Raw genomic sequence first — 12,079 nt, 5'->3', positions numbered from 1 at the left:
TTCCAGTCTCTTATTCAAATCAGTGCATTGTTGCTAGGGTAATTTGGACCCTAGCTACCAGATTGCTGAAATTGCAAACTGGCGAGCTGCTGCATAAAAAGCTAAATAACTTAAAAAACACACATAAAAAATAAAAAACACACATAAAAAATGAAAATCAATTGCAAATTGTCTCAAAATATCACTCTCTGCATCATACTAAAAGTTTAGTTAAAGGTGAACAACCTCTTTCAACATGAGATATTGGCAATGATGTACAGTCATGCCAATGTTGTACCATGGAAAGTACTACCCAACAGTTTTAAACCTTGAAATAAATCAATTTATTTAACATCACCAAACGTTGTAAGTAGCAGCAAACTTAACATTGCAATAGGACAAATAAAAGAGCATTACTGTTGTTAAAGTGTACTAGGATTTTTTTCTAACATTGGAAATGCTTGGACTCTTACAGCACATATTAAAGATGATTTCTTCACTGACATTAAATTACAAAGCCAGAGACAACTGGTTTGTGACGGCAAGTTTTATAGTGTTCCCTGAGCATGGCACCTGAAAATGAAAGGAATGAAAGCAACTGACCCTTACATCTGGCTAACATAATTATTTGGTAAAGTAAAATAAAAGCCTTCATCAGCCCTTTTTTAAAAATGCCCCCACCCCCGCAAAGAACCCCTCCTTCCCTGTACCTTGCTCGACATAGCACAGTAGCACAGCAGAGTTAGCGGCTTCCATGTCTGGCCATGCCACAGGATCAGCTTACAGTGCACATGCTCCTGCTCGGTGATCAATGCTAGGGAGCCAGCACACAGATGTGATGCAGCCAGACATGGTGACTGCCAATCCTGTTGCACTAACTTTGTCAGGCCAACTAAAGAGCAGGGGGGGCAACATAAAATGTGACTGGGGAGTGGGCCATTTTTTTTTAAACACTGTACGACTGAGACTTGTGCTAAAACTACAGTAGCATTGTGGTGAAAAGCAAAGGGAATGTAAAATGTCAAAAACAAATGCAGGGAGAATACGCAAAGGTATACAGGTTGCTTTGACCTGGCCTTCCAGGCTACTTGTTTAAAGAACTAATGTCGAATATTGACAGCACAAAAAACGTAACACCTGTTCTGAGGTAAAGTTATTAATCAGAAAAGTAATAACAAGCAGATGCTAATGGCTTCATGAAAATGCTGCACCTTCCCATCTTAGTCACTGCATTTCAACATGATTTGGTCAAGTAATTGGGTGCAAGACCTGCCCCTTCTTCTGTTTCATATATACTATTTAGAAGAATCAGAGCAGAATTTATTCACATTACTCAATCTAGAACATAGTTCTTCAGAAAAATCTGGAAAACTTGATAATGAGCATCACTGCAGGGGAGAGATCTTAAGCGGGATCATGATACGTGACTCCATATTCCTGACAAGTGGAACTGGAAAAAAAAACCAAAACATAACATTAGATATTTCAGAAGATAATCATAGACAGGATATTTAATAATTACAGTTTTTGAACTACCATTTCCAGTATCTCTGAGAGCCATCATCCCCATAAATAGAGCTTGTAGAATATGCAGTTGTAGAAAATTGACCTTTTAGAACATGGTGACACATACATGAAGTTGTAACATCTTTTTAATACAGTGATAAACACATTTCACGAAATGTATTGTAAATTTCACCATCACAAAATTAGTTAATTTCATAGCTGTGCCAAATTCACTCTGACCTTAGGCACAGACTTTTTATCCCAGGGAATGACTCTTGGATAGGTACAATCCTCAAGGTTAGATGCTCTTTACTATACAGTAACATGGTTGCATATTTAAATTAGGTTGGAAAAGGACCCATGTCCATCACACTCACACCAATCCCTTTATACACTTACATAAACTACACATACTAGTATCTATACTTATTTAGATTGTAGTACCACAATAGCCCATGATATTATGCTTTTCCAAGAAATATTCAAGAGAACTCAACCCCCCTACCATAAGCCCCCCCCAGCTCCAGGCATTGCCCCCCTCTCCCTCCCCACAATGTACATTAGGGTAAAAAAAAAAAAAACCTTTTTCAGTATTAAATACATATTCTGCTTTTGTGCATCAGTCAGCGATATCAGTTTTTAAGCACAGAAAAATAGACTACGATTATTTTTTCTCAAATATGATTTCTAAAATATCATGCATATTTTTCCATAGAATCCATCTAAAGAACAGTGTGCCATGTGGTACTTTACCTGTATAGTATACATTCTCATCCCACCCTCGTTTGGTCCAAGCAGATTTACGTGTCTCCTCTCTGGACTGAAGATCTTTGTAAGCTAATACACAGGAAGAGAACTTACTTTATTTGCTAGGCTTAGGCCACTGACACATTACAGTATTTTCAACAATATTGTAAATAATCAAACTTGTTTTTGTACCTTACATTTTGAGATTCCGTAAACAAGGCTAATTAGCCAATATTCACAAGCAAACACATTACTATAATATACATATATAAAATATTGCATTTACTTGTTTTTCAATATAAAAAGCAAAGATAATGAAACATAGTAAGTCTAGCAGTTAAGTGCAAACATATTTGCATGTCACTGTTCCATTCAAAAGCACAACAGAGTTGAATATGACAGCAGAAGGGAATGCAACAAATATCATGGTTTGTGAACAAGTCATAGTATTCAATGGAAACGCATCCATGGCAATACAATTATTGTCACTACTTTGCTGGAAAAATGGAGACACAAGTGTACCATGTGCCACTATAAGAAAAAAAGAAACCACTCACAACAAGAGAGACAACCACTTCACTATGATGTTTTCTAATACATTGTTTTGGCTAATTAATTTGGTGCTTAGCACATTCCATTAAAGAAAAGCCAAATATTTACAGTATGAGTTTGAGACATAAAATGTCATCAGTTGCTAGTTTCATAAAGATCTGGGCCTAAATAAAAAGATAAGGAATACAAATAACAATGAAAGTCAAGCCTCAGATTTCTAGGTTCTAGGTTCTAAATTCGCATTTAGGATATCACTTAAAGTAACTTGCATGTTATTATCTAGAGAAAATAATAGTCTTTCAGTGATGATTAATAAGTGCTTTATGTTTTTTTCACGAACCATGAAGCCATATATTGATATGTTTCTGTAAAAAAAAACTCTCACTTTTAGTGTTTTAGGGTTTAGTGTTTTGGATGGATTAGCACCATGGCTGTGCATGCAAGGGGCTTTGCCTTCATTGGGGCCCCTTTCTGTTGTTGGCAGGGCCCACATCCAAGAGGGCTTAGGTGACTAGTGGGCCCCCTTAGTAGTATGGGCCCTATGATTATTGATGTGGCCCTGTATTGGACAGAGACTATTAACTTAATTTGATTTACTAATCATTGCGAATGATTGGCAAATCTTGTACCAGACATTTCTCAGCAGCAATTCTGTAGCACATTGAACAGATATTCATGTTTTTTCAGCACGTTTTAAAAACTCAATAGCAGATGGATATGCAAATTACTCACTTTATGTGCATAAATGCAAAATATTTTGTGTGCTCCAAAATGTTGTGTGCTACTTTACTTCTTATACAACCTAGAGAGGTAACATTGCCTGCAGATGGTGCACCACATTTAACTGCTGTAGCAATCTTGCCTGAGGAAAAAGTGCTGGTTTGCGCTATGTTGCATGACTCACCCCACAAATGATGGACCACATACAACTCCCCTATTTGAGAGAAGAATCCTCCTATAGCTTCCTGATTCTCCTGACGATGCTTAATTGCACGAGCCCTGAGGCAACAGAGATTTTTAAATGCAAGGTAAGAGTGTTGGAAAGAAGAATAAAGTGTGAGAAAACACAAATGAATGGCAGAAAAGGCAAGGCATGCATTCAGTTTGCATGTAGATAATATAGTTTGGTTTTTCATCTTACCAGTTATTTCCCCATTCAATCATTGTTCCTGGCTGTGAGATAAAACAAACAAAATTTGTTACAAAAACTATAAAAAAAAAAATCTTAAATGATCCTACTCCCTGAGATATCTGACCTTCAATCTGTAGGTACGTAGCTCATAGATGTTGGGTCCCTTTCGTGGCACAGGCTCATTCCAGAAACTGAACTCAAGGAGCAGCTGGTTTCTGCGGGAGAGCAGCATTCGGCTTCTCTCCTCTCGGAAAGCCAGATATTCCTGCAGGGGCAAAAAGTTACATTGTTTGGACTATTTTGTACAGTAAGTACAAGGGCTTTGAAGAAATGTAGTCAACAACTTCACACATCTAGAAGAAAAGGCAGAAGAAGAGAGACAGAGGCAGGGGCTAAATATAAGGAATAAAAGCTGAACAAGGTGATACGACTGAGAACTGAATAATGTATGAGGTGAATAATATCTTAAAAAGCAATGGTACATATCTAAATGACCAAGTTGAATCACATGAGCAGATGCGATTCATCGTATGACCTCCTGATTCATTACCTTATTATTGCGCAGCTTATTCATACAATCCATTAATGCTGGGTAACCCCCGGAGAATCGCCATAAATGAACTGAAAAGACACATGCATTTTAACACACACACACAGAGCACCAAACATCAGATCAATAATGACCAAACAAAGGCTTACCTGCCTGGTCCTGTTCCCCGTACCATGTGTTCCAATTGCCCACTAGGTCACAATGGTAATCTGGGTCATGATGTAGCTTGGGCAGTACTTCCTCTCTGTAGATATGTAGACACACAAAGCTTACTCTTTATTCACAAGGAACAGAGTTGACAAAAAGCATCAGAAAATACTACTCTTGGCAAATAACTAAATACAAATATTTTGTTTACAATCCAGTTTTAATGCCTTAACATCTGTAAGTGTGATTAATCAAGGGTTGAATAGTCAATCTGAGTTCGAATTTTTGAGTTTAAAAATTCACACATTTGAATTTTAATCCACCAATTTGAATTCAAATTCGAATGTGAGATTTATCATACCTCAACCATGGAAACAGTCCTAATTAGAATATTCGCCACCTAAAACCTGCAGAGTTCATGTTGAGCCATTTGGAGATTCGAGTTTTTTTCAGGAGAAAAACTCACATGACTTTGACATTCGACCTTTGATAAATGGGCCTCTTAAAGCATTACATAACAGTGGCTCATGAGAGATTCCCAGAGTTTTGCCCCTACATGATTTACAGTTTGATGGGCTGCAAAATGTTTGGAATTGCCCCTCCATTGACATTGATGGTAATCATATGAACCTTGCCAGTAAAAGCACAGGCTAAGTAATTCTCGCTCAAAAATGAGGCAGTGGGAATTTCCAAGTGATATTCTCATGTCTGTTGAGTGTACTAGAAGAATCAAATCTTTTACCATCAGAATGAATAGAGGGGCAATTCTCAACATCTTGAAGTATGCCCACTGAGTAGCTCCCCGTGAGTAATTACCCTAAAGGTGATTGTGGAAAAGCTTCTTGTTTTGTAGAAGAACATCTCTTCTATTGCATTTCTTACTTACAGTTTCATAAGAATGTCCTCTATTAGAAACAAATACAGCTCTAAAACTGAACACTAGCAACAACACACTTAGGGCAAAGCTTAATCCCATGGAAATATTGTTATTTCTGAAAATAATCAAACATTTTGTACTTTTCATAAAATCAAGTTGTTCATTATCCCCACTCTCAGCAATATCTCTCTACATGCAGTTTTTATGGGGAATAACTTGGAATAACTTGATTATTTCAGAAACTGTGCCGAATTTTTAAACTTATTATACGAGGAAAACTCCATATTTTCATATGTTTAATTTTGAATTTCAAGAGTTCCCCTTAAAGAAATGAAAGCTCGCCATTAAAATAAAAAAAATATTTGTCTTTTTTAGGTAGGCTTTCAATTAGTTAGAGTGATATAGTTTATCTATAAACTGTTGATTTTTTCGTGAAGAATTTGGATGTTTTTCTGTGAAATCTTGCATTGCTGAACATGGGTATAAAGTATTTGCTGAAACTAGACATACATGTTATAAAGAAATCACATATATTAGAGGGTATCTTTTTTTTGTAAATTAAAGGGGGTTGTGCAATACTTGTCACAAACAAGGGGTTAGCTGGTAATAGTAAAGCTATGTTTTAGTTTATATAAAAAAAAAAAAAAAAGAGAATAGTAAGAGGAAGGCTCGTCATTGTCGCTGGTTACATACTTGTTCTCATGATGGAATGTATTGGAGGGTGAAATATACTGTCATGGTGATCTTAAGCAATAAATGAAATGTATCAAACTAATTCAGAAATTTTTGTAATTCTTTTGCAGAATGAAAGTGCATGCAAAAACCAATCAGTTGTTCATTCTTCGAGGACAATATAGCAGAAGAGAAAATGGGGATACTCACGTCAGTTTATTATATTCTTCCAGGCATTCAGGCTTTACATTGTGAACTGAAAAGAGACATGATTACATTTAAATAACATCCATAGAAAAATACCAGAAAAAACATCACAGCAGTACAGCACAGCAATAGTAACAATAAAACTGTTAATTAAAAATAATAATAACAACAACAGAGGTACAAAGAGTATGCAATGCTGCATTAATATAATAATTCCTGTCAGGCTGTGCTACAGTGTTTACATGTTATATGTGAATTACCACTTCATTGCATAATCATGTGCTTTAAAGGAACAGTAACACCAAAAAAGAAGGTGTATCAAAGACAATGTTGCCCCACATTGGTAAAAGTTGTGTGTTTGCTTCAGAGACTCTGCTATAGTTCAATTAAAAGAATTAAAGAAGCTGTTGAGTAGCCATGGGGGGCAGCCATTCAAAAAAGACACAGATAACAGATAAGCACCATTGTATTCTGCAGAAATTGTGTGTTATCGGCTATGTGCCATATAGCCCTATTTCAGTTTGAATAACTGCTGCCATACTGAACTATGGTGTCTAAAGCAAATACACAATTTTTACCAGTATAGAGCAACAGTACATAATATTTTAATTACTTTAATACACTTAAATGTTTTGGTGTTACTGTTCCTTTAATTCCCAATGTTCCATTAATAATCTGCAGAAAATTAGCAACTTTCTGGTTAGCGGATAACTACAAAGTCCAGTGAACACTGCTGCTTATGCATAGTTCAATTTACATTCTCTCCAACATTTCCATTTTTACTGAAAATGCATTATCTACTCTTCTATAAGGCAGTTTACTATATATTTTCACTGACAGTGCAAGGTCATTTACATTTAGTAATACATTTAGTTGATACATTTCTTATCTTTGGTCCTCTCTAGCAGAAATATTAATGTCCCTGTCAATGGTGTGTGGGTCTATAAATTTTCAATAATATACGAACAGGAGGACGGCACTCCGGTAAAAAACAGGTTTTTATTGTAGAGTTCTGCAAGGGTACATAGGCCTTACGCGTTTCGGGAACACCTTCCCTTAATCATAGGCAATGATTAAGGGAAGGTGTTCCCGAAACGCGTAAGGCCTATGTACCCTTGCAGTACTCTACAATAAAAATCTGTTTTTTACCGGAGTGCCGTCCTCCTGTTTGTATATTACTGTTGGCAGTGGGGACACTGCGGACTGAGCACCCGGCACTACAGAGGAACAGCTAAGTGGTGGTGAGTTGAAGCGGTCCTTATCGTTTTTTATAAACTTTCAACCCTAACCCGATGCTATAGGACCTGCACCCAACCAGGCCCGCCTGGTCCTGCCTTGCAGAAACACTGAGTTATCTAAAAAGCAACAGGCTATTATTATTTTATAATGAAAAATAAAGAAAATTGTATTTTATACCTACTGTGCAATATTTAACTTGGTAGAACATAGATTATCCATCATTCAACAAGATAGTGACTATATTGTTAGACAATGTCCCACAGACAAGTCTATAATGGTCACTGGCAGAAAAATTGTAATGGAGGATGACATCTGGCCTTCAGTTCAGTAGAACATCATAAAAATAACTCACCCAGAGGGATTTCCCTAGGTGAATCATCATAAATATATTTTACTTTTGTGATCAACGGAGCATATAAAATCATCCAAAGCTGAACTGCACACTGCAAAATGCTTGTAGAAAAGCACTGTGCTTCCCATACCAAGATGCATGTGTGTGATATAAGATCAGGTGATTCCTCTCCCGATCTTATATCACAAGCATGTGTATAATAAGCGAGCTGGGACACTACACATAATTCGCATGCTTAGAGTTCCAACATGGCCAACAGAACTGGGAGCTCCCCCAGTGCTGCATCCTAGCATTCACAAGCATTTTCTGTTTTTTCCCCACCCAGAGTGAAACCCCTATTAGAGCTCACCTCTGGGGGAAACAATTTCATAATGATAGGTGCCCTTTAAATAATGTTAGTGATGACTAAAAGGAGTAAGCAATCTGCTTAAAGGGGTTGTTCACCTTCAAACAACTAGTTGTTTTCAGATAGATCACCAGAAATAACTTTTTCCAATTACTTTCTATTTTCTATGTGTTACCATTTTTCTAATATTGAAGTGTAAAGTGTAATTTTTCACCTTCTAAAGCAGCTCTGGGGGGTGGGTCGCTTAACCTGTAAACTGTTCTAAATCGATACATTTAGTTGATACATTTCTTATGTTTGTCCCTACTGAGCAGAATCGCTGACTTACATTAGGCAGCTGTTGTGAATAATCCAGAGATGCTGCTAAGAAATATATCAACTAAGGGCTAGTCCACACGAGGAGATTCGGGGAGATTTTGTTGCCTGGCGACTAATTGCCTAGTCTTTTGAGCGACTATCTCCCCGAACTGCCTCAGCGTTTTTCCCTATAGGCTACAAAGAAAAGTCCCTGCGCTAATGCACACGTGGCGATGCGTTTTCTATAGTCGCCCGAAGTTGCCTCACTGAGGCAACTTTGGGCGACTATTGAAAACGCATTGCCGAACAATCTGAAAACAACTGAACTGAAAAAAGTATTTGGAAGGTGAACACCCCCTTTAAGTTGCTGTCATGAAGAATTTTGCCCCCAGTAAGGTTATAGTGGTAACTGCATTGCTTGGGGATATTGTTCTGGTTCCAGTTTAATTCACAGATGGCTCTACAAACACTGAATTTGATGGATGTATTTGTTTTCTAACTTATGCAACAGAAAAATATTTTCCATATGCTGGTTCATGCCTGCACAGCTGGCAATGGCGTGGAAACACAGCAATTAAATAAGATTGTTACAACATGCTCTTCAAAACAAGAATCCAAAATGTAACGTGCACTGTATGTCAGTATCAAAGAAAGGGCTTGTGCAACAGTCATCTGGCTCAGAGGAGGCAATAAAGGTTGCTATATTATTGCGTCCTGAGCAACAAAATTTCGGAAGCACCAAACATCCCAAAATCATCCTTGTGTCATAAATCTAAGGCTACTGGCACACTGGGCTGTGCCATGGCTTCTCTCCACCTGCATTTCTCTCCAGGCAGGAGAAGTATCCACCGTTTCACACAAATATACATGCAAATGCTTTTAGTGTTTTAGCAGAGACAATTGTCACTATTGTCTACGCGAGGGTATATTCTGGTGTTTAGTAGTCGCAACAAAATGCTGAACCACAAATAGCAGTGTGCGTCATTGATCTTAGAACTATTTCATTTTAGCATTTTGAACATTATAAAATACATTTTCATACTGGATCAAGTTTTATTTTATTTTATTCAAGCCTATGATTAAGGGAAGGTGTTCCCGAAACGCGTAAGGCCTATGTTTTTCTACAGTACCCAGCAATAAAATCCTGTTCTTTACCGGAGTGCCGTCCTTCTGTTCGAGTATTTACTGTTGGCAGTGGGGACGCGGAGGACTGAGCACCCGGCAATACAGGGGAGCAGCTAAGTGGTGGTGAGTTGAAGCGGTCCTAACTGGTTTCATCAAGTTTTATTTTAGGCTTAAATTCGTTCTGGTCCCTTTTCACCAGCTCTTACTCATGTACCTATTTCTACAAAGAGATTCAGAGAGAATGTCTATTATATTCCTTCAGCACAACCATGGTTTTTATTAGATACCCACACTGTATCTTGTAGAGACCACTTGTCTCCTTCTTGGACAATAAAGTGGAATGTGCATCTTTGCGAGGATCTACCTTTCGCACAAAGAGAGAGCGAAGCCAACTGCTATCCCTGGAATCGGAGCCATATCTAAATTCGAAGAGAGGAATTGGAAAAAAAAAAAATGTACAATCAGTGTGTGGCACAGCTCTACTGCATATCTTACTGACAAATCCCCAGTTGAAAAATGTCAAGATTTATTGCAAAAATTTAACTGTATTATGTTTATAAACACAATGATTACTTTGATCCTGTTTCTTTAATATATTATGTATATATTATATAAATTATGAGTCAATAGCATGTGGAAACAAAGTAAGTGGGTTTACACAGATTCAACCCAAAATGCATTATCATGCTGTGAAGATTACGTGCAGAGATTTCCACTCACTGCGCCCAAAACAAACATGACCTTTATACATCATCTTCTCTGACAACAGGCACTGGGAACCTATTACAACAGGGGGCAGGTAACACGAACTACAATGTAAAATGCAAAAAAAAAAAACCTATTCCCAGAGCTTTTCACATGGCTTGTAAAACACCATAGAATTCTGGTAGCTTTGTATATTCCCTAACTTTCAGAATTGCTCAACATGCACCAGACTTGCCCAGTATGTACCATTTTTTTGCAGCGAGTAAATACTTTGCTGGTTCTAGCGATAATGTTAAAACCTGTACATTGGTAACACCATGTAGCCTGAAATAAAAAAAAACAGCAAATAAATCAAAGCTCCTCTACCTAGTCTTACATTATACTACAGAAGTGCAACAGTACATAGCGCTTGCATTCAGTTAACGTTGGTACATAACTACTACTTCTTACATTCACTTAATATAATACACACAAGAAGAGAGCTGCTGCAGTCTCCCTGACGAGTACATTTTGGTGGTGCTGTTGCTCCACTGCAAGGCTAATGGGCTGCTTTCTCCTTGACAGGTGATTAGTATAGACTAACAACCATTTTACATTAAACCACAAAGCCAAGAGGAAGCTGAGACACACACAGCACCTTACCTACATAACAGCAGTGGCAAGTATCCCGAGCTGGGCCCAGAGCTTTGGAGCAAAGGAGAAATCCGGGTCACTCGAGTCAGCATGTTTTCTATCTGTGAATACAGGAAGCCAAAATGAGCTGCTGCTGCACTGAGCCAGCAGGGGGAGGGGGAGAGGCTAGGCGGAGCCTGATACGAGCTTAGGGCCTACATGCTTTTGATGTCAGTTTCATCAGGAGCCAATTAAACTGCCTGTATGGTTTTGGTAGAAACTAGAGCACATCAGTCACAGGTAAAACATACAAACTCCTTGCAAACAGTGCAGTGGTCAGAACTGAACTTTTAAATTACAATATGAGTGGCTTCCTATAACTACACATCTATGATACGATAACTACACAGATATGACACAGTTCTGCCCACCTTTGGATCCTTGTTACCTAGCACATTGTCTCCAGCATCTGATCAATACCAAACAGTTATTGATTTTTACAGTCTGTTACCTACATATACAGGTATGAGATCCATTACCTGGAAACCTGTTATCCAGAAAGCTCTGAATTACAGAATGGCCTTCTCCCATTTTATCCACATAATCCAAATTTTTAAAAAACATTTCCTATTTCATCATCATCATCATCATTTATTTATATAGCGCTGTCAAGATACGCAGTGCTTTACTGCAGTTATAGCAAACAGGAAATAAATGGTGGATAACAAACAAGGATTACAGAGTACAATAGGGTTAGAAGGACCTAGAGATTAGAGTTTACAAACTAAAAAATTAGGGTACAATTGAGAGATTAGGATTATATAAAGACTTTGTCATTTTTGATACAGCAATGATAAATTAAGGTTTTCTCTGTAATAATAAAACAGTACCTTGTACTGGATCCAAACGAAGATATAATTTGTCCTTTTTGGAAGCAAAACCAGCCTATTGGGTTTAATTAATATTTACATGATTTTCTAGTAAACTTAAGCTATAAAGATCCAAATTACTCAAAGACCCGTTATCTGGAAAAC

The 12,079-nt window shown here is 37.6% G+C and overlaps 1 protein-coding gene across 1 annotated transcript; it reads right to left on the bottom strand.

The window, feature by feature from the left end:
- Positions 1-275: 275 nt before the first annotated feature.
- Positions 276-11,165, bottom strand: nipsnap1.L (nipsnap homolog 1 L homeolog; the record flags this gene model as incomplete). The annotated part of the gene is given in 10 exon segments (NM_001112831.1): positions 276-1,429; positions 2,239-2,322; positions 3,689-3,783; positions 3,926-3,957; positions 4,041-4,181; positions 4,467-4,537; positions 4,616-4,710; positions 6,373-6,418; positions 10,020-10,147; positions 11,076-11,165. Coding segments are annotated over 10 exon segments (840 nt in total). The 5' UTR covers positions 11,159-11,165.
- Positions 11,166-12,079: the final 914 nt, after the last annotated feature.

The sequence above is a fragment of the Xenopus laevis genome, chromosome 1L (assembly GCF_017654675.1).
Source record: "Xenopus laevis strain J_2021 chromosome 1L, Xenopus_laevis_v10.1, whole genome shotgun sequence".
Classification (NCBI taxonomy): Eukaryota; Metazoa; Chordata; class Amphibia; order Anura; family Pipidae; genus Xenopus; species Xenopus laevis.
Note: the sequence above shows the minus strand (reverse complement) of the source record. Positions and strands in the feature narration are given on the sequence as shown.